The following is a 24,564-nucleotide window of genomic DNA, read 5'->3' as shown; positions in this document are numbered from 1 at the left end:
AGTGCCAGTACAGTGTGCTGTATCCATTCAATTGCCCATAGGTTTTTCAATCCAACTTTTTCTTCGCTACTATGGGACACTGTTTTAGAATACCTATTATTTTCTTCGACAAATACGACTCATTACCGACCTCACTAGTCGTTCCTTATTGTGAAAAACCGACGAAGGGCCTGTTTTAGAACAATGAATCTGATCCTGTTTATATCCTACGCTTGTATAATTTATCCATTGTTTAGCTGCTAGCATTTCTTTATTGTCCCCTCTTCTCGGTGTATTCTAGTATAGATGAAGTAATTTCACTTACTTGGAAATCGAATAGAATGTGTTCTAATTGAAGTTGCTCGGAAGCGGCGCAATCATGATGGAATAATGAGCTTTTTAATTAATCGTTATCGTGTGTTCCTTGTTAATTTTGCCGTTCTTCGGTAAATATTAAGCGTGTGTTTGCATGATATAAAATCTTCTGTACGTAATGTACGATACAATTTGTTATTCTTAGTCTTAAATTAGTGCAGTTTTGCAAATAGGAACGTGCAATTACGAACCTTGGGGTCGTTCTTTCGAGCCTGCGCTAACGGTGGATTGTGAACGTGACCCTGATTCTCGGCTAAGGATTGGGATGTGGCCGTTGTACTATCATCTGTCGGCGTTCCTTCGTTGTTGGCCAATTTTGCATTGCCTTTACGGTCTGGCATCGTTTTCGAGGACGCGGTTTTATTCGGAGGTGCAATTAAGGATGCACCCTTTCGACTACTTAAATTACTACTACTGGAGCTAGAACCAGCAGTCAGCGATACATTCTTATGCGCTATAGTAGTTATATTATGAGAACTAGTTGTTTCATGCTGGAGTGCTGGTCTCGAAGAGGCCCCTACGTGGCTTTGATTAGTAGACGAAGGAACTGATGAATCACGTGATACAATGTCACACTTATTTTCATCTAAGCTATTGGCATTCGAAGTTTTGTTAGGGCTACCACACTCTTTCTCCTTGGAATCCTCGGTGTGCTTATTTTTAGGCACAGGTCTCCGAATTGCGCTCGCTTGATTTGGATTAATCTGAAAGGTGGGCCTGCGGCAAAGCCATTTCTCTGTCCCGTCAACAGTTGCATTTACAAGGTTGATCGCCTTGCCGGTTGATATTTCCACCATTGATACGCGAACCTAAGCAATACAGCGTTTAAATACACATCAAATTCACGACACATTTTAGCCATATGTCTAAGAGCATGGTTTCCTTCAAATTACTGCATACATACTGAGTCCGCATGGTCTAATAGGCTTCTCAGTTTCATTCCTAAGGTTAGTCAGTTCGTTCTAGGCCTGATATGGTAGCCCCACTATCGGAAATTGGTGCAGAAAAACATTTGATTATCAGAATACTTGGAATGAGCGCCAATTCGTAATCATTCTAAAAAAAACCTATCACATTCGCACTTAATTATTTTTCCTAGTACACAAAACTCAGAAACGAGGCGCGGACTCGTAACTCGAATAACTTGTCCTGCTGTCACATTAGTAAGGCTACTATTACAATATTTATTTAATCTATGTCAGCGCTTGAAGGAATCCGGTATAATTCTAAATATCTTAGTAGAGCGTTAGTAAATGAGCACTAATTATTTATACTATCAAATAAGTGCACTTATAAAGACGTACTTCGAGGCCTTCTTTCTCTGCTCGCTCTATAATGGCCGGCAGGTACTTATTAACATGACGGCTTGTGCACTCGACATTGCAGAATCGATGTGTTGGTTCCCCAGGTACGACCTATAAGTACCATACAAATCTTTCACTGTAGTTTAAGCAAAATCGACAGATAATATTGGTTACTATAGTTCATACGATGCGATTATTTACTTCTTTTTTTTTTTTTGTTTAATTTTCATACCTTAAACACTTTACATTTACATGGGCTCAGCTCTTAAATACCCTAGAGAATTCGATGTGTTATATCCCGGTAACTAGTTTGAGCTGCTGATGGTAAGAACAGCCGAACCTGAAAGTGGTTTTTCTTGTCTGCAGAGAGGGACTGATGAGACAGCTGCTAATATTAAAAGAAACAAATAAATTAATTAAAATTAAGTCGATATACTCCACAAGGGCTCGTAAGAAAGGTAAAAAAAAATAAACGATTTTATGTTCTTTGAGATATACCACTATCATTATCCGTGTGTCAGAGTAAAGTAATATGAGAGTACATGAGTGGCAAAAAATTTGTGTCAAACGGATAAAGGTACTTTGCCTGTCTTTCGAGAAGGAGCTATGATTTTACCTAGAATATATGAAACTGCTAGAATATATAAACCTGATTAATTGTTCAGTGCCTGGCCAGCTTTAGATCATTAATGTAGCGTAGGATGATCCAACTGAGACTTTTATTGGAGCAATCAGGTTATCATATTACTACTTTATTTTTTATTTAATTTTATTTATATATTTATTTAATTTATCTATCGAACGAATCGTCTAACGCAAAGTGTTCGATTTTAAAGAGTCCTTCGATGGTGAGGCAGTATAATTCAGTGTTTGAGACATTTGACCTGGAAATGTAACTTTGGGACAAGTACATGGTGCTAGATTTTAAGTGACATTTAAGAGATGCGTTCATCCATTATTCTTGCTATTAAATGAACGCAAGCATTTTCCCAAACAACACTACAAACTCATCATGGCGCAGACAAGAGGTCCATCTTTGGGACCTTAGTGAAGGCTAGGTATTATCGCATATCTTCGCGTTAGGCGAGTTTCACTGATGTTCAAAATTTTTTTCTGCCTGTTATCAGCTGTTCATGTCACCAGTTTTCATGCAACTTCCGACGAATCCGAAGAAGTTTTTCAAGAGTCAAAGCGGAAAGACTTCAACAGGATTTAAATCAAAACGGCTTAAAAATTTATCAAAATGATGATCTGATAATTCTGGATTGATAGCGCGAAAACTGGTGGTGGTTTCAGAATGAAAAACATCCACTATTGAATGAGATGTCCAGAGCTTAAGCTGTTAAGCTGTAATGGTTATACTTTTTGCACCTTTTAGACATTTTGGCTGCGTTGAATGAATGAATGTAACAAGTCTACACTTATTAATATCGTTTAATGCACGATTACCGTTGAGAGCCTACTGGCGGATTAGAGGCCAAATATCTGGAAAATTGCTAATCATGAGTTAGGTCTCATATTAAAGGCTCAACAGCCGTGTAGGGACCAAAGGTTCCAAGAGAGAAATAAAGTTTTTTTACCATAGATTTGTATTACTTCCTCAAAGGTAAATAATTTATTATGCCTAGCCATTAAGCTACTTAGAGATGTCTTAAACGAATATATCTTAACCGATGAAGTCACTTTTTTATGGATTCATACTCTGCATTTTAATATAGGTAAGCGGAAGATACATCGAAGAAAAATTACCGCCAGGAATGACACTTTTAGCACGTGCAAAAAGTTCAATAAAAATATGTGTCTTTATGTAGGTATAACCTCAGAAATACTAATAATAATAAATCGTAGCTGATAGAAGAATCGTTTTTTTTTTTTTTACTTTTTATGGTTCTAAACACGTTCTAATATATATAAAATCCATAACGTAATTCCTCATGTAACCCCACATATAAAGATATAAAAAAATCAGTAGTCTTATAACGCGCGTCTTCAAAAATATATGCCACTCAAATATGGTGTGCCTCTAGAACCAAAGCTATTTTGTTAAAAAAAATATAACGTGATTCTTTCGTATAAAAAATCGTCGAAATCCTCGGTACTGCTTCGATGGGACCTAGGTGGGGTATAAAGCATTCCTGAGCTTTAATTGCCACCGGGAAGACGGATAGAGTAAGAGTAGTATACTTCACACAAAGAAAAATTATGTTTTATATAATTAACTCATTTTATGGATGGGGTACCCCGCATCCGCCATTACTTTTTGGGGATTTTTTTAGTAAACCGTCTCCTTTACACATTTAAGATGAAGCGAAACAGTAAACCCAAACCTTTTTGCAAGAAGCACATTGCCCAAGCACGGTATAGTTTCCAACCATAGCTGATGACACAAGTGGATGTGGTGAGAGGTTGTCGATAAGAGGAACGCTTAATTCCGCCCCACAGGGTCCTAGGCCAGCCCCAGTTGACCGAGAACCTGAATTAGAAGAGATACGTGACCCTGTTGCCGATGACGCTCCGCTCTGACCATTACGCTTTTTCCTGAAATAATAGTAAGTAAGTCGATTAATATCATATAATTACACACACATATTTGTAATAATACACACATAATTGTATTTTTTGATCCTATCTTTTTACCTTTTGTTTTACAAATGTCTCACTTATTTTTATATAACGCTTGAATATTCTTTTGAATAAATTTGAGCTTGCGAACTTTTTATCCAGGACACATTTGTCTGATATCGGCTGACGACTGTTAAATGACTGTGAAAATAGCATTTTGAAGGATTGATAGTAGCCATCATAACCAATAACTATCTCAGTGCTTCCTTGCATTTTCAACAAGTTTTGCTTACTCTTTTTGCTATTGCGCGGTACAAATGAGATATCGGTACGTACAGATTTAGAGACATCTCGTAAATGAGGACTTCGATTTACCTTTTGGATGTTTTTGTTCAAATTTACATAGTCGTCCATACTTTTCCTGTAAAATGCCCTCATGGCGCACACAATTACGCACATCTCTATTTACGTACCGTGGTCATATGATGCTTATAGACTTTGTTTGAGCGAAACCTTACGATTAGTACACATAAGCATCGTCAATCAAACTAGACTCACATAAAAGGCTACCTAATGCCCCGGGCTCCATTGGCGAAATCCTTCTTGGTCTCAAGACTCTAAATTCACTATACGTCTTCCTTATCGTATGTGGTTCGTTAGGTCATGTTGTAGTTATGTATGGTATTCTTACATGATTTCTGTGATGAAAAAACATAACTACAACTACATAGGACAAGATATTGCACTCGACATTATACTCCCTTTCTCGTATCTAAATGCATCTTTCTGGGAAATACAGTGCCATTAACCTGTCAAAGGTTTATTAGATGTCCAGAGGAATTTAATGATAGATCAAAGCTTCCATCAAGCTTGCATCCATGTTGTAACCTGTATGTCTTTAAGAGCGGACTGTGCCGATTTACCCAAGACATACGCACTATGTTTGTTCAGTTCCATACTGTAAAATAATGTTAGCTGTGAGTATTGTACCTCTATGAGCCATTCTTTCTAGTACTGTGTTTACCAAAATCGCCGTTGGGCTTCCTTGATATGAAGTCTTCGATTAAGCAAATCTTGAGCTAGCTTTGTAGGGTCAGTAGAAAAAAGTTTATGGCTATTTTGGCTGCTTTAGTACGTTGTCACGCTTAGACCTCTTACACGTATCTGTTTGCACCATTTCTGCGTCGACGAAATCAGTGCACTGGAAGTCGCAAAGGTGGGTATAATAAATAATGCTTTTATTTAGCTCATAAAACGTATGTTACGTAAATGCTCCGCCATTTGTCGAACTGCAACACCTTTTTTTGAATAAACAAGGACTATATCGTATTGTCAAACCGAGAAATCTGCAACTACCCCTGGGCTTTTAGAACCCTTTGCAATTCTACCACTGACGTTTCTACGTTGCCTATCCACCCCGTTAAGCTTGCGTCGTTCAATTTCAGTTCCGGCAGTTTCTTAAGCTATTGATATGTGATAACGACTTGGTCTTCGGTGAGTTCCAGCTCTCTGAAGCCATGCTTTACCGCAGTATTAAATATAAAATTCCTTATATCTTTAGACATTCGATTACTTCGACCTTACTTATATCCTTCGTCCTTTGTCTTACCGCAACAGTAATTAAAGCAAGGCAAAAGTGTTCCTAAGTCACTTGCTTTATGTCTTATATAGTTGCCGACGTGTTTGGTTAGCCATATTTTGCGAGTAAGTAAATAAAGAATTTGAGTTGCTAGTGTTAATATGTTGTTCGGATATACTTATATGAAACTTGAAGCCCGTATCGGTCAAACATGGCGTGTGCTTCATTTTAAATGTTAAGAAATTTTAAGTTTCAGCTTCCCTAGGAAATCCTGAAGGACAACTATGTGAGAATACATAGGTTAAAACGTAAAGCACATTTCACAAGTGTTGGTATTATACATTCTTCATTCTTAAGGATCGTATTTGTCCAATTACATAAATGCACGATAAAAATAGGAAAAAAGTGGAACTTTAATAAAGCTAGCGACAATTATCTGTTTTTAATATATACGTGTATTATTAGACTATACTAATGATAAGTGTTAATTCGCTTGTTTATTTTATCTTCATGTGTTAATGTAATCTTTTAACTACATAGTAAAGATGAAAGGAAGCTTAAATGAAAAACTTAAACAACAATACTTAAGACAGTTACCTGCAGTTTGAACAGAACCATTCGTGACCTGTCTTTTCCATGCGCGCACCTTCCGCCTTTGAAACTCCAACACATCTCCCATGAAACCAGTTCTCACATTCATCACACGCAATCATAAATTGATTATTATGTGGTTTATGGCATACACACCTGTAAAAAAAGATGATTTGAATAAATTCGATATATTTATCCAAGCATAAAGCAACGAAAAAAGACAGGTTCTAAAAACCGTTTAAAAAGTTAAAATATTCAAGATCTTTCGCTTAGTTCACTACCTAATTATTAGTGAAATATAAGCGAAAGGAAACTGAATGCAATTTGTCTTAATGACGGCAACGACACAGTGATCATTGCTATATATATTTATTTATTTTCGGCATTGGTACATTTCTTAAACCCTGAAAATAAAGCTTTTTACAGAATATGGCTAAGATTGCCTGTCTTGAGCATTTGCAGTTATTTTTTTCAATTATACAAAAGGTGAACTTTTAGGTAGGAGACACACATTATAACCAAAATTTTTTATTTACGCAACTTTTATAGTGGATTATAGATACAGGCGCGCACTTTACAAGAACATATATCTTCTACATGGTAAGGCGGGAATAAATGGTAGATTCATCCTGCAAATATGGAAGAGATTTTCTGCCATACCGCGACAATTTGCAAAAAACTATACCCATAGATACATAATTTCGTTTTTATTAAATGTATATCTATAGAATGAAGTGTGTACACAGACTACTACTCGTATGAATCACCTACAGTGACTATAGAATTAAAGCCAAATTGGCTGAAAGGTTGAACGTAAACCGGTGGTTTAAATCTTTATTTTTTTTTTCCAGCTACCATTCGTTTTTTATTCGCCCAACATTATAGACTATTCAAAAACGTTTTCACTGTTCTAGTAATCAATGGCGGAAGCTGTGAGGTACTTCAGACTAAAAAGAAAAAGCAAAAAACCCTTTTTGGTTGAATAACAAAGTTTTACTTTAAGATCGGTATTCTAAAGAAAAATATTGTTCTCATTTTCTATTTTCGTCGTATTTTTTTTACAAATATACTATTTTTCATTTACTATCTTTTATAAGGAACTAAGATAATTATTAAGACTCTTTTAGATTTAATCTTGTACAATTTTTTATTACCATAAGGCTTATTCATCTGAAGTGTATGGATTAATTATCGACATATGTAATCATTTGCGTAGTCTGGTTCCTGACCACCAGGGGGTGCTATGTCCTATGTTCTTAATAGTGAAATTACGTAATCTCGTTCGTCACCACAAAGAGTAAGCACTCTAACTTTCAAATGTTTTACGTAAAAGACGGGGTGAGAGACCCAGTACCTGATATGCTAATAAAATGTTTAAAAAAAACACAAAAAGGGTTTTCTCATTTGCCTTTCGGCGTTATCGAAAGGCTAAAAAATCGATCCGAGTATTTGCACCGTCTACGGGGAGTAATGCATAAGACTGGCTTACTAAAATTAAAGGTACGCCCGTGGAATACGCCCAACTTTGATTGATTTTTACAATTTGACGTAAATCATCCTCAATACAATATAATGTAAAAAAAACCTCTACGAAGAAAGTGGATAACATGACGCAATAAAAATGGCTTTGTTCGCATGTACGGCGGCGGCTATGCGTAAAGCACAAGAACGATTTACAATACCGGTAGTCGCCGCTTCAGGCTGAAATGAAAAGCCAGTTTTTTGATCGTTTTCTTGAGCCCATTAAAAAGTCTTCCAGTTCATCATTTCCAAAATGAGTACTTAATACTCGACTATTAACACAACACTGAAGACCAGCAGCTAGAGAGGATGACTTGGCCTCGGGAAATACCAAATCACTGAAGAACACGTCCCACAAATCTATCAGGTATACGTGAAAACAGATCAATGTGTCTTAAGTAAAATAACATCTATAGATGGACACAGTATATTAATTCAAATGTAGCCAAGAAGACATAAAACTGCATCTTATTAGAGTTGTCTCGTACTTAAAATACTCTGAAAATCAAGTTATTGCTGCGGAAAACTACTTCAGTCACATCTATAACGCGATTTCGAAATTTTATCTTCTTCTCGAACTGAACTCCCCAATATCTGCAGACATTTATTTCTTCAATAGCGTGCTGACTTAAGCAACACACTGTGTTATCAAGAAGAGTTCTCGGGACAGCGCATTTCACGACTCACATTGTAGTTCGATTTTCTTCACGCCAGGATATGCAATCAATGGATTTTAAAATTTCCAGTGTGTCCTTGGTACTCATAATTTCCATATATTTTTTAAGGTCATAGGTATATATTTTATTTGTAACGTCTAGTTATTGAAGGCGCATGCTTTGTACAATGATGACATGCAGGGCTTAAGCAGCTCTTTGAACGGCAGGAATTGGTAAACAGCATCAACGGTTATTTTTCCATCGAACATGGTATGTAACTCTGAACCAAACTTGTACGGCGATGGACGCGGTCCCTTCTTGCGGTCTCGATAAGTTCGTAAGATAGTAAGAGATCTACTCCATTAGAAACCTGCACCTGAAGATATTGAACGAAGATACTGCTAAAGGGCAAGTAGCTTCATTACAAAATATTGACAGTATTTCATTTTATGTAAGGTCATATTTAATTTCAAGGAATTTGCAGCAACGATTTCAAGAGTAAATTATAAGTCGTTAAGATGAGCACCAGTCTGCATAGATGCGCTGAAAGTTGCTTCATTTAACTAAAGGTATACGTTTTGAAGATATCTCATTGAGGAGAATGGATAAGTCGGTGGAGCGCTGTGTACACTGTGTCAGTTCAATGTTGACGTAGGCTTGATTTCCACTAAGAGCGAAAGAGATTTTCATACGAATATTTCTTAGGTTTCTTGTCGCACATGGTACGGCAGTGGCAACACCCGCAACCGTGTGCGACGAGTAACGGCATGCCTGCATGGAACAACATTTGCATGGTAATGACGGCGGCCGCAACCGTAAGAAAAGGCGGTAGTGGCGGTAACAGTGATCGTTGCAAAACCAGCATGTCTCGTACGTCGTGAGTCCATATCTTATAAAATCAATATGTGACAAAATGTTTAATGAAAAAAGTGATACTTTGCAGTATAAACCTGCTCTTCGCAGGTTTCGGACAGAGATAAAGCTAGGCTGAATCATGGCCCCCTCCTGGATGATCCCTGTAGTAACATCTAATTGTTCAATGTATGGATAGTAGAAAAAAATAATAGGATAGTAATTTTATTGATGTTCCCGAAAGCTACACTGTCATCACGGTCAGAGGAAAAACTCCATCGTGAACATTTAATCATTTGTTTGCGTCACAAAAAAAACTTCATCCTTATCAACATCGTTTCTATTTTCTTCAAGATGACGTCGCTTGATGCAAGCACGGGCCAATTCACGCGTTCGTCAATAATCTGAAGTCGACGTGTCAGCCGACTGGGGCCTAAGTCTAGCACGAGCGATAAACTTATCCAAGGACTTAGAAGAAGTGGTACGGAGAGGTGCCAAACAGTTTTTTAAAAATATAATAATATTAAAAATGCATGATCTTGTTCCGCAACAGATTTGCAGTTGAAAAAGAGCCGTTACCAGTATAGTTTGGCGAACTTTAATTGAGAGTGGGAGAGTTGACGTTACCTACAAGCATTATTGAATAAATTACTTGTACCAGATTTCCCTGCTTATCATAAAGCTTTTGCATTTCATTTTGAAAATCAGCTGATAATTCAGCAGAAGTGAATGACATGCACATTAGATGACAGCAAATCTTGGAATTACACATTAAATCTATTTTCGATTTTAAAGGTGTGCGCTGCTATATCACATGGCGGAACTTCGATTTTTCTGGAGTGCACATGTTTCTGCCCATATGACCAAGTCGGTTTTTACCGAAGACAACACAGCGGTCACCCAAAGAAAACTTAACACTAAAAAGGTCATGACTAGATCCTGTCTGTGTAATTACACGAACACCAGTTGAAGTGGTTGTCATATACCTAATTAAAAAAGTCCTCTCTTAAGGCATTTCTGGAGAAAGATGGTTGCTGGCAAATAAAAAATTGACAATCAAGTGAACAGAATGCGTCCTTCGGGCACAGAACGCCATTTTAATTCAGCAAACTATTTTCGAGCAGTTATATTAGATATAGAGCTCCGCCGTTTATGTTAAAAGTGTAATAAGGTGATTCGACGGTTTTCCTGGCTTCGGAGAATAACGCAATATAGAAAACACCCGAAGCTTTGTCCTAGGACATCCAGAGCACGATTGATTTACAGATCCGATTTATGTCGATACGCGCATCGACTTGTCCAGCCCGATTCAGGAGACTTCGCTTGGTTACAACTTCCACGTTGCTTGCCATACCTAGGATGCTCTCAGACTGGCAACACTACAAACCGTAGCAAGGTCTCTAGCTACAGTAATCAAGGTGATCTGCCGGATTTAGCACATCCGATTTAGCACAAAAAATACCTGCAGTAGAAGGCCTCAGGAGTTTCACTAGTCTGCGTAGTTTGAGACGAGAGCGACTGATGAGTCATGAGTTTTCTGTTTTTAAACTTGTTCAAGCGCTTGAGAACTAACGCACTAGAAAAACAGCTGGATCAAACATGTTTCAGAGTAAACATTTCAAGGCGGTTCTAGCGCTGGATCGCCTTAGAGCTGTGCTGAATTCTTCCGTTCGAATGTCTTAACTTCGGTTAAAAGCTTTTTTGGTAGTGACAGGATGCAACGCTTCTTCTCATCCCCAATAGCAAAAGCAACCTAAACGTGGGAGGTTGCGTCGTATGTTCTGGAAAAAGACTACACACGTTTCTGGAAAGTGTTCATGCGATATTTAGAAAGCAAAACGGATTCTGCAGGAATATTTCCTCGTCAGCGGCATTCAGGGTCCTGTGTGACGTCATCAAACAAGTTTTAAGTTACTCTCACAATATACCTACACAATATTCGATTATTCCGAAACAGCTTTCCATTCCACTCCAAGGAATATCGTTTTAAGCACTCCTGCCAACACGAAGGTTTCCGCGCTTGTGCTCAACCTAAAAGCAACGATACTTCAAAAGAATGGAGTGACAATCGATAATGGAATATCAGAACTGCTAGCACGGGATATGTAACAGTGTTCCGGTCTATCATATATCATAGTCCTTTAGCCGCTTGCTGAAATGTGCTAACCCATTTACTAACTATGGCTGCTGAACTTATGAAACGGCCACACCTTTAACCAGCATATTACGGCAGGTGCAGCAGGGCTTCGACAGCTCTGTTCATTATACTTAACCCTTAGCGATTATTGCCCTACAACTCCGCATAGGGGGTGAATTCAACTTGGAAAAATCTTATTTTGGGGAATATTGAGCAACCAAATCAGACAAAGGCTTCCTTCCTCAAAAGGAGGCCTTCGTATACTTCAGGTGGGACTTCAGAGAACAGATTATGGGCACGGTAACACCGAATGTAAACCGAAAAATGGAGTAGTGTAATGTAATAATTGCTGTATCCAAAATGATCTCACGAACACCAAATCAACTGCTTCCGGCGTTATCTATGACCTTAATGTTTTGCAAAGTTATTATATATATAATATATCAAACCTTTAGAGTTACTTTGTTATACGCATGTGTGTATTTTAAAGATAATTATTTAAAGGATAATTTTAATTATAGAAAAACCTGACGAAGGTAAATAAGTTTGATTAGAAATAAGTAAATAAAGAAAAGTGCATACTATTTCTCCAAATAAGTAAGAAAAATTATAATAGCGATTTAACATGCAATTTAGTCGGAAAATTGCTCTTTGAGCATGATTGGATCTAAATAATACCCAACATAAGCAGCCCCTAAAACCTCAGCAAGGTCCCTGCGTATATTTCTGTATAAAATGCAATTCCAGAGCAAATCTTAGAAGCGCTTCGCATTTTCAATCTCCAGAATTTTAATTTATCCCGTTTTGTTGTCGATTCGGAGCCCCCATGTTACTTACAAGAACACCCTACGCCTAATTCTTTAACTTGGGCTCGTCTGTACAATCGTATAATCCCAATATGTAACACACGTTTTTCTGGATATGCGCACATTTTGGTCTACTTTTCCAAGGCTAAAACTAAAGCGCTGAATAGTTATACTAATTAGCGTCTCTGCTCTGGTACAGAATGGCATACTGTTCAAAATATTGAAATACCAAGACAATTTGGTATTTTATATGGGTAGCTCATTTCTATACCAAAGGTGTTTCCTTTACATTTTGACTAAACGGATGATATCTGTATATGAAGTAAAAAACAAACCAAAGTTTTTCGGGATCGTTGTCTGAGTTCCATTCATCATCATCATCAGGCGCACCCTCGTCAGTAACCTCTGAGCTCGATAGGTCAGCTTGCACGTCGGATTTTACCTCCCACTTTGAAAAGCCGCCTTCTCGGTTTCGATTTCCGCACTTGAACATGGATTTTCGCGCATGACTCCTTCTCGAACTTGATAACGTGCCCTGTTACAAAAGATTGAAATAACTAGTTAGGTATCTTCTATGGGACTAACAGACTACGCACTCCCAAATATTTTCTAATTTCATCCGCAGTAAGAAATATTATTACTACGACTCGCTTTTTGTCAACGTCTTCGAAAGATATGGGCAAAAGGCTCCTACCCGATTTAAAAAGGCAACAGGAATCTAGGAAGTAAGGGCAACGTTGTATCCACAAACTTCTTTAATGCACTTTCGAGCCATTTTAGGGAAACCTCTGCCCCATTCTGTTAGCTGCGCGTAGCAAGTCCACTCACGGTTCTCCAACTAATTCCATAGATGTAACCCTTGGTAACGATACAAACAACAGTATACATACCAGATCTTTCTGCAGTCCAGCTGGCACAGCATTGGGCAGTCTGGTTCGTTGTTGAGCCAATCCAGTGCCAGAGCGCCGAGGCTGGGGAATTGTGCTGCTTGTAGTCACCAAATGCACCTGTCCTAATAGACCTCTCTGTCGACGTGATTGTTTGGCACCTAATAGTTTTGGTAGTTTTCTTTGCTCATTATCCTCGCTGTCGTCCGACACATAGTCTTCGATATTTTTGCCCATTTGCCGTTTGCGCTCGAGATTTCGTTGAAATTTCTCTTTAGATTTGCGAGATGGTCGAGCAGAGGAGCATACAGCTCCGGGGGATTTCATTCTTGCTGTATCGATTGCACATACCTAAAATTATAGTTCGTATCAATAGAATAGGTGATTGACTATTTGTCAAAAACAGAAAACCTCAATAACAATTAGTACATATACTATGCTGTCTGCAGGCCTTTATCGATTACAATGGATAGATCATTGGATCTATGTGTTACGGATTTTCCTAACTACATTAATACGAAAACAATTAATTTATCTACTCTTAACAAGTTGTGTGCAACGATCTTTATTTATGCACAGAGACAAACTGTGCTGTATATAGCCACACCGAGAAACAGAGCAACGTGAAAATTCCAATTCTTTATAAATAAAGGCCACATTTAACAGTACCTAAGGTTGAGGTTACGAAAAAGTTCATGGCATATATATATATATAAACCACAGCACATTTTTACGTACGTGCGCGAAAAATTCTAGAGCACCATGTGGCATGATGTCTATGATAGTATCGATTGTATCTTTTTTCGGCGTAATTATCATTCACAGGAAACGCGAGTCCTCGTGTCACCTAATATCGAGTGCATACACTGCAAAGCGAATTACCATGTACCGCTTGTATTTGCCCAACTTGTCATGTATGATCTGTCAACGTCTCGACATTAGACACATTTACTATTTAAAGATCAATCTGTCCAATGTTTGTTCCTGTCCCCTGAGGTTCTTACATGAAACCAGCCAGTCGGAACCAGCGACTGATATCTTCTGCAAATAGAGGTACGCCGATGACACACTAGTTGGTTAAGCGTTTGACGTTAAAGAAACTTGGGAAAAGAGGTCCTCTTGTAGTTTAGTTACTTAAGATCATTACTGGTCGAGCCTTTCCAATTTTGAAGCAGACTTTAAACCAAAATGACAAACCGCAATCTCGAATGAGAGGCGTTGTGGAGGTCAAACATATGACACCATTACTATTGCATTTGTGCATCCTATCATTATATGCATAATGAATGTGTATCCCTCGTTTAGATTTGATAACTTCTGCCTTCGAAGTGTTCGCGAGCGGCACAAACTCTACCAGTTCTCTCAGAGGCACGTTAATTTTAGCAAGCGCTTGTGGGATATTTAACCGGTCTTCCCCAAGATCCTTCATGACACGAGAATTTATACAAGGTTATTTCGCTTACGAATCAGAGCAGGGAGGTTCCTCAGTTGCACAGAAAGCAGGCGAAGGCTTATATTGCATTCTTGAACCGCAGACAGCAGCAACCACAGGTAAAAGAACCAAGTGTACATCATAAATTAACACTACGCACATAAACGATCTGTGTGTTTGATACTGTGGGCATACCAGTATATTGATATATCTGATGCTCACTCCAAGTAGTCTTAGAGTTTAACTGACGTTTCCCTTTCTGAAATTGTCTCCGACGAGACACGATCGTTTTCAGAATCAGTTAAATCTAAGAGGCAAATCTCCATCGGACATGTCTGGGCCATTTAGGCATTCGCGGCACACATTAAAGCATACAAGGCAGGTCAGGTGCCCGTATCATTGAAGTTCAACTTACGAGAATGATGCCTGGGGCATAGTATGCTCTGTTAGCTAAATGCATGAGTCAAAAAATAAGTGCGGAGGATTCGACTTGGAATGAGAAATCTTATTAGTAGAGAGCCGATTAGACCCCTGGCAGCAAATAATCAGGTTCAATGGCAGCATACTCATAGATTAGGTTCGTAGGTGTTGGGAACTAGGAGCCGGGTAGGAGACGTGAAAAGTGATTCCATCCAAACGTTTTTGTAGGAGCCTACCATGTGCTCTGCACGTTTATTGCAATTAAAGATCAATTTTAAGGACGTTGCGATGCGTTCGTTGTTTCGGCGGAACGAAGACCGACCGGCGGGAAAGAATCTGAAACTATTTGGAGAGCGGCTAAACTATTCCCGTCCGATAGTGTATTAAATCCGCCGCCATAAACAAGTGAGCTTTTATTGTATTAATGCTTCTTTTTATACTGCATCACAGTTTAGAAAATAAAATATTGCTAATATATTAAAATGAGTCGACTAGGCCGTGAAGAAAGATATATAAGTATATTTTTCGGAAATGAATCGAACTTAAGCCTTATTAAATGCGAACACTTTACATATACACTATTCGACATTTTGTCTCGGCAAAACGTCTAACTCGACAAACAAATGTAAGCAGGAAATTTCGAAAGTGTTATTTTCAAATCCGAAACGAGTTGAAAAGATAAATTGGACTTGATAAAAGCAGTGAATAAGCTTTTGAGTTCTACGTCCGATACTGGCGTTGTGCGTTGCTTTATACTTAGGACTGCTTAGTTACCACTGCAGTTACCACTCTTCTCAAATGCTCCAGTAATCCCATTTGCTATTTTAATTTGTCCGTTACCCACTGCTCACATCGTGTTCCAAAGCCATATAACAAATTAACTTCAACTTTTAAATTTCCGAAACAAGCCTAGTTTATCTTACACTTCCTCTTCGAATCTAGTCCGTCCGTGCTTTTGAACGCCGTACCAATTTGTCATTAGTTACTTCACTCATTTCCATAGTTTATGTCCTTGGCTTAATCACTAGGAGGCCCCTTTTTAAAACAAACTGGCTTACGATTGCATTAAACGAGCTCTATTGTCGCAGTTAATTTTGATACCTCACTGTTCGTATCTTGCTACCTCAAGGTATAAGCTGTACAAACCCCAAAAATCAACCTTACAGCAGTCATTTAGGGTGACTGAAAAACGGCGAGGACTCCAAGATGCGGATTTAATCATTTACTATTATTGATGGCCTTTTTGCCGTTATACCAAACGTTTATCTTGTCTATTTTGCCACACTGAAATTATTGTCTTTTTGCACTTATCCTGTTTTTCTACAGCATACTCTGTTTCTCATTCTGGCTCAACACCATTACTATAATATATATATATATATATATGACGAACTTTAAAAAAAAGCTGTGTATTTTATATATTTTCAAGCAACTGTTAAATATTAGGTTTACAGCATAAAGCTTAGAAAGTTGAACCATTTTCTAACATAAACTCGTATTACTCTTCCAAAATCATCCCAAAAATTCTCGTTTTCGCCATTTATCATTACGACATGTAGAAAAACAGCTATATGATTTTTTTTTTACACAATTCACATTACCAACAAAACATAATGTTATGGCGCATCGTAAATATCAAACTAAAGACGCGATGAATCTACGTGGGAAAGCAGAAATTGCTGGCTCTCAATGTAAACTAAAGTATAGCTCGCGTATGCACAAACAGCTACTTTATTGCAGTTGCCCTGCTTCACTAACTTCTCCACCCCTTCGATTGTTCGCCAACTATCTTGCCGCTTAGCCGTAATTATTTCATTTGCCCGTTCAAGTATATAAATCCAATTTCATTCAAAGTAACTAGGCTTGTTTTACCGTCATTCGACTGCAATGTCCTGTCATACTAGTTCCGTATTTACTCGATCACAATAGTTAGTTGCTATTATTTTGTTTGAGTTATTGGGCGTAGGTACCTTGCAGGGTCCTATTTTGATAGTATACTATGGAGCTGATAAAGGGCATTTAGTAATACTTTTGGTACACTTACGTTCGATAATCAAATAATAAATGAATCACATTCTAGCTTACCTTAGTTATTGAGGAAGAGAGGGCATCCGTTGTATTCTCCCTTGTGATTTCAGGGCACTCGGACGTACCAAGCCCGGTGGTCGAATGTAGACGAGCCACTGCTGCGCTTACCGCGTCCAACTCTTGCGGTGTTAGAGCGTTCTCCAAGGTCGTTGCAACGGATGACTGGAATAAAGGTAACCTGTCAGCCTAAAACTTGCGGTTAAAATATTTCTTGAGTAAATTTTGTACGAAACTACTCGATCTCAAATTGAAATACATTTATGAGTGGACGTTCCATGTTTTTGGACACACTAACTGTCCTTCCACTTCAGTGCCTTCTACTATGCATTCCGACACTTTTCCTTGGACAACCAAAACTCCGATATTAGTAATAATCACAATATAAGCGTTTTAGGACATTACTGAGCGCCAATCTCCACGTAACTTATTTCCAGTGTGCGACGTTTGTAAAAGTAATACGATCAACTTTGACCGACAAAGCGAGTCGTGGAAAATAAAGAGATAAGTCAAAAAAATCTCTGCAAGACAAAGCTGACATCCCCCAATAGATTTAGACACAACCAAGATGGCGAGTTATCCATATTTCTAATTACTGCAAGCGTGTTCATCATTACGAGTCCTAAGTCGTACTATTTTGACGAATGGTTACGTGATACCATTGGAAAAAAAATGTGTAAACTGACCTCTTTGGCGTCATCCTTGGAGAGAATTGCAGCAGGTCGGCAAGAATTAGTTACAGGATTAGTAAGCATTTTTGAAGACGGTGGATTTTTTCCTTTAGGTCTGACTACTGATTCTGATGATGCAGGGGAGTCAGAGCACGATTGCTGAGCTTGGCAACGGCTGCTGTCAGTAGCATTATGACCCTGTTGCGCAATTACATTGATGCTGCTTTGCTGCTGAGGTGACACTTGGAGGTGTTGCGGGGACTGTTGGTATCGGCCTAGTACTCCTTGTTTATTTGCTTGCTTAGCTGGGACACGCTCACCGTTGTCGGCACTCCGTTTAGCTCCTCGCTTGGACGTTTTCGACGTCCGCGATGTATCGGTACTGGGCAATGGATCTGCTGACGGAGGCTGCGCGTAGCAATGATCTAACTGCACCGACTAACAGCCAGAAGATTCAAATAAACAGGAAAAGATAGAATAGGATCATACGTCGCTGATATTTTATTTGGCTACGTATTCTTTGACTGAATTACGCCACAACACTGACTTGTGATAAAATAAAGACAGCTAATTTATCTAATGTTAGAGAAATAATTCGTAACAGGTTTCTGTTAGATTACCTGTTCGACCTAACGCGTACCAGTAGCAAACCCGGTGTAGTTAAATGTCGAAGTTAACCGTATGCTAAAAAAGACCGACTGGCTCAACCGATATAGGTACGCAGCACCAGGGGAATAATGTACATAGAGGAATTGTTATATATTATTCAATTAGTAGAAATTCAATTAGTAGTGTTTTTTTTTATTACCGCTCATATACGGCAATAAACTGCGCATTGCGGCTCGCGCTTATGTAGTTGTATATCAACAAAGGAATACGTTGTTATGAACAGCATTTTCCAAATACGTTTAATAGCCAGTCGTATTTTAAAAGAAGTTGTTGTCTTCGGCTACTTTTGGAGCAAATACTAGTTCGATGCAAGAAGCAGTTTCTCTACAAACGGATTCACCAATGACAGAGGATCATGCTTTCACAGAAAATGCAAGAACATGTAGAACAAGAAGAATGTGTCACAGTAAACCACTTCTCTTCAATTAATTCGATTCGACTCGACAGCTAGTTTATACTCCACTTTAAAGTAACAATGTCTAGAATCGTCCGAAATAGCTAGTCTACGAAAAAGAAAAAAAAAACAACAATTTAACCGTTTTTGAAAACCTTCAAACAAACGTAGAACTACTGAACTTTCGTAGATGACAATTGTAGATAGTCGAACACTGTAAACAAGCAATGAAGCACGGTGACAATAGTATTTTCTTATTCTATGTTCAAGTTTGTTACGCTTGTGGCACAAATCTGGGTCGTTTATTTTTGAGGATAAACGCTTAATACATTTTAAGAAGTGTTTCATGATTAATCTTCTATACTTTTGTCTTGTAACCTAGTACGCAAAAAAGCTTACCAGCTGAATCATAAACAATTCTATCTAAAAGTTTGATGGTGTAATGATGCGTTTGTTTAGTGAACACATTGCTTTAAAGAAAGCACAGGATTTCAAAGAAAATGATGTCGAAGTTGTCTATGCCGAGACTCCCATGCGCTAACCTATAAACTTTCTTGGCTAAATGAAGTCGACGTTCTATGCCGTCGCTAATTATCATGCAGGTTTCAGAATCTGGAAAAGGCTCACGCGCTAGCAAAGATGATTCGCAGTAAAGGAAGGACCCTAATGTAAAGGACCGAATGGGCACCCGATGCTGCTGTTTTCTCAATTCAGAATTTTAATGGGGAAAAGTCTGTATTATTATCACGTGTGCAAACACACTGTTCTTTTCAATTATATGGAGCGCAATTAGAGTGAAGAGAAACGACAGATCAGTAGTCAAATACCCCCTTCGGCAGGTAAACTGTTTATCTGAAATTGGGTATAGCTTTTCATCTTTCCTAGGTATAGCTTTCCATACGATTTCTCCTATGACTTAGCAGTTAAGAATATCAGTTTTTTGTTGGAGGGACTTGTCGTCTGTAATTTTATGGCCCCTTTCTTCAGTGAATACGGCTGGATCGTCTTCGGACCACTGGAGTCGAACTTTAAAAGAACACATTCTAGTCTGTGGCCAGTAACGATCATAAAATCGTTACCTCCATTCCCGGGATCCTAACTTTTTTCTTATTTGTTTTTGGCACTAGTGTTCTGTCGAGGCAAAAAATTATGGAGATATGAACCAGTTCTACTGAGCGGATATTGCTTCACCGTTTTTGTTCATATATAGTCATCTGTGCAGGGCACCAGGTAAAGAATAGATGAGTTCGCCGACCTAGTGTTATCATACACCGAATAGGAGAAACGATTTAGCAAAAACTTAAATGACATTGGGAACGCGATGTACGAATATTTAGTCTCTTTTTCTAACATAAACAGGTACAGTTAAGATCATTATTCCCATACGGTATTCGGCATAACACACATTTTCGAGATATTACCTAATAGGCCAACTTATGGCCACTAAATCTTAATGTACACTCTTGGTTTTCAATAGATACGCCGTAGCTGGATCAGGAGGAGTCCCTCCAGGGTATCAATACATGTAAATTCGCTCAACTCTTCTACTGAAGTTATGCTGAAGCACGTTATGTCTCTCCTTTTAAACGCCAGCATTCCGCCTTCACGATTCTTCCGATCTGAAGATTTTCATTTGATTTGAATTTGTCGTTTCTTCATTTAGCTACGATTCCATTACATAAACAATATCGGTATTTCTCATACTGGCGGATAAATGTAAGTTTTTTAAGACGCCGAGTTTTAGCAAAACATGAACATTAACATAAAAGCGTCCTAAAGAACAATGCTTGGGAAGCCAAACTGGCTTTAATATACTAGCGCAATAGATTTTTATTAGTAAGGCATTTGCACCGATCTCCAGTATGTACCCTGAATTCAATGCCGCGACCCCGTTTTTCTGAAAGCATTATCAGGCTGCCCACCTACGCAATTTGGATTGTGATACAGAAAAAGACCAAAACAGGCGACAGTATTCAGCGGCATAAATTGTATATATGGCAGATGTGCTTTTTATTTCGTAGGGGTTAGGCGGGTACTCCTTAAGATGCTAAAACCAGGATACTTTCTCGCTGCTGTACTAGTAATATATTACTCATTTGGCAGTTTTCGATCCTTCTTCTACAAAAAAAAAACTTCACTGTTAATAAAAAAAATTAGTTAAAGGAATGACGTTTAACTCCAAACATGTTTCCATTAAGGCTACATGTAAATCTCCGTACTTGATCTCTACACCTCTTTCGGAAAAAATTTTGTCCGAAGTAAGTTCCTTGAGCTTAATCTATAAGCTAAGATTGTTCTTTGAGAATTATTTGAAGAAATTTGTTGCGCTTATTCTATAAACTATGGCTAATTTTAAAAAATTGGCTCCTTTGCTACAGCGTTTCTCGTCAGCACAAGGAAAACCAACACAAAAAAATCCAATTTGGCATACAATTTGATATTTGAAAATTTAGAGGTGCAAATGCATCAAAAAAATCGATTTCCTTTTAATGTTATAATTTTTCGCGACTATTTCATTTTTGGCGGACAAAAATCGTTTTCAAAATAGAAACCATAAGCAAGAGCTAAAACAGCTGTGGCCGATGCTCTGTGCTTAGCAAAATTCCTTTTTATACCATGAATTCTCCTATCGAGAACTGCTTCTGTTTGCAGACGCACGCACGCTTGCTTCACGCTTTACATGATAATAAAAGCCAACCATTAGGATTGCGCAGTGTCTTTTATTTGGAACTGCGATTCCTTTCTTTGATCTACAGGCTATCCTTATAGTTGCCTGCGGTATTGACATAATTTATAAAAATTTCGTCGCTAATAATTTTGGCCAACCCAGTCTGGTAAAGTTGTCCTTTCTCAAAGGGGCGCTGAGTACACCGCGCAATATACTAATAAAGTACGTATGACTAGCAAGGCTGATAACATATAAGTCGTTTATTCGAGCTAATAACTGCAATCGTTTCCGACAAGAACCTTAGGATGCGACGGCAAAGACCCGGGCTTGCGGCGATTGCTACAAAGTGCTATAACAACGAAGCGATGAAGGATAATATACTAGCCAGACCCGCTATGCTCAACATGAAAGCCAAATATCATTCCATACCTAAAAAACGATAAGTATTTCTCTATATGGGTTTATTGTAGAAAATACGTCCGATCAACTTCCTCATGTTGATTCATCACTTTTTTTCTCTTATTTAGGGCATTTTTAGAAACCCGGGGCGTGTGCCGAACATATAAGAAGTAAACAGCTTTTTAAGCTCAATCAAATGTCATTATTGTTCCATTTGGCATTTTATATAGGATCTTGTACAGCATTAATTTAGTTGGCCAATAGACGGTACCTGAATAGGTACTTCTTCTGAATAGATAGCTACTTCTTTCCTGAATATTCCAGTGTGTATATGCAGACCAAGGACAAATACTACCTTAACTTGTGTGTTGTACAGAAACTCAGGCTTATAAATCATGGAATTCGTTAATCCGAATAGGAACCTGAACAGGTAGAAGGGTGACCTTGCCCAGCCGCAGTAAATAAATAAGTTAGACCTATACAATTTTGGAAGCAATAAATACCTTTCTCAAAAGAACGACTGGAAGACCGTGTTAACAGTGATGCATAGGAGTGAAGCATGGCTTCCTGATTGTGCATTCTAAAATGTTCTTGATTGAACACTGACACTATGTAGATGATATTAGCATAGCCGGCAGGAAGAGTAACACCTCTTAACAAGTTTGTCTGTCTCTCGAAATATGGTGCCAGAATACACGAATGGCTAAAAAAGTTCGAAAAACGTAGATTCTTAGATTGTGCAAGAGTGGCCCTGCGGGCGTGACGATTTCTTCGAGGGAACGCTAAAGGTATATCAACGAGAGTAGGTATCTGAGAGAAGCAAAACTTTCATTCACTTTCAGTAATACGCAGTCGAGCAAAACCAGAATCAGTTACCAGAAACTTGGGCCATGCATGGAGATTGGGAACAGATCGAATGTTCGCACTGCTTAAAAATAAGTGAGATTGTGTTATTCTGCATGCACGCGATGTTATTGTGATTAGTATATGTAGGACTTGACGATACTAAAAAAAGCACCTAGCGGTATTCCTAGGAAAACCGATGAACGTTTCAATTGTTTTCGATCTGCAGCCATTACAAAAAAGCAAGTGGTGCGACGGCTTACATGAGAGAGGTTTCGTATTAAGAAGTTATGGAATTTACTTGGAATAACTTGGAATTGATGGAGGGAAGTTTCAATGACGGTTTGATCTTTTTAAGTGTTGTGATCGTCACTGGAAGTCACTATACAGAAAAAGTAAAAAGAAAAGGCGTATCACATGGTTTACGTTCCTACGCCAAATATTTGTTATCAAAGCTCAAGTGAAGTATATCTATAATGGATGCCCTTAGCTTTGCCACTGCAAATTTTAAACATTACATAAATGGACATCATACACTTAAGTACGGGAATTTAGTACGGTAATGATAATGAAACGCTTTAACGACTGTACGAATGAATGAATGATATATTTTTTTTCACTTTGCGAACATATAGCGTGATTACGAAATACTGTTTTCTCCATTTTCCTTAAACACAACGAACTCTTTTGAGAAAACTATAAGAGCATAAATTGCCGGCAAGCTTCCAGTAATGCCAAATTTGTTCTAACTTTTACCGTTGTCGAGATCACGGCAACAACGCCGATTTTCACAAAACTAATATTTTTCGAGTTATTTGAAGCATCTTTGATTTTTGTTCGGCCATAGCTGTGTCAAAGTTTATCCACCACATGGCTACACTTAACGCCCTTCAAGCGTAATGCTTGTAACCAAAGTTGAATGATTTTTATTAGCTCTCTGAAAAAAAACTGGTGATCTTAAATATTACCACAATTCGTCGAGATTTTAGAAATGTTTAATTTGTTTAATGATTTTGAAATGCATCGAAAATTTACCGCAAATTCAACATAAATTGTCACTAATCTGTTGTCTAGTACACGAATGGTAGCCAAAAGAAACGCAACCAAAAAATCAGATAGCTTTTGTAGAGGTTATACATAATTCGATCTACATCTTTTATTCTTGACATAGTTTAGAAAAAGTTATCAACTGCTGTTGAGGCAAAAGTTATACGGTGAATGCACTACCAGATTTTAGTTAAGCGTGCGTCGTAATAGTAGAAACGTTTTGAATACTCGAAACATGTCAGTTCAATAGAAAAAACGCAAAAACTGAAACTAGTGCAGAGATCTAGAAAACTATGAGAGCTGAGGTAAATCTAATCTAAAAAAAGAAAGACATGACCGAAAGCAGCAAAACTCCGATAACTCGTAAACGTAAACTTCAATGAAAACGTGAGTAATCGTTTAATTGAAATAATTAGATCTATTGGTATAATATATATGGTGGGATGTGGGGAGTTTCATTTTCCATGAAGAGAAGAAAAGTTGAATCTATACCTCGAAAACGGCATCTAGAAAGAAAGCTAGCATTACCAGCGTACGTACCGCTATCTTGCCAATAATTCAGGTTCTTACAAAAAAAAAACATTTGAAAAACCAAATACATAGTCACTCTGTGCACTTCCACTATTCATATTTAAACATATACAACACTCTAATAGAACAATTCATTTCTAAAGTACCGTGTTGAAA

The 24,564-nt window shown here is 38.0% G+C and overlaps 1 protein-coding gene across 3 annotated transcripts in view; it reads right to left on the bottom strand.

The window, feature by feature from the left end:
* LOC111269180 (uncharacterized) overlaps positions 1-24,564 on the bottom strand; it is a 53,698-nt gene that overhangs the window by 13,836 nt on the left and 15,298 nt on the right. For all 3 annotated transcript variants that reach the window (XM_022848592.2, XM_022848594.2, XM_022848593.2), the window contains 8 exons: positions 17,873-18,295; positions 17,187-17,351; positions 13,253-13,600; positions 12,698-12,897; positions 6,397-6,546; positions 3,986-4,196; positions 1,659-1,769; positions 546-1,163 (listed from right to left, as the gene is read on the bottom strand). In XM_022848592.2, coding sequence (XP_022704327.1) covers positions 546-1,163; positions 1,659-1,769; positions 3,986-4,196; positions 6,397-6,546; positions 12,698-12,897; positions 13,253-13,600; positions 17,187-17,351; positions 17,873-18,295 — 2,226 coding nt within the window. The remainder of the gene's footprint in view (positions 1-545; positions 1,164-1,658; positions 1,770-3,985; positions 4,197-6,396; positions 6,547-12,697; positions 12,898-13,252; positions 13,601-17,186; positions 17,352-17,872; positions 18,296-24,564) is intronic.

This window comes from Varroa jacobsoni, unplaced genomic scaffold (genome assembly GCF_002532875.2).
Source record: "Varroa jacobsoni isolate VJ856 unplaced genomic scaffold, vjacob_1.0 scaffold_1361, whole genome shotgun sequence".
In the NCBI taxonomy this organism is placed as follows: Eukaryota; Metazoa; Arthropoda; class Arachnida; order Mesostigmata; family Varroidae; genus Varroa; species Varroa jacobsoni.
Note: the sequence above shows the minus strand (reverse complement) of the source record. Positions and strands in the feature narration are given on the sequence as shown.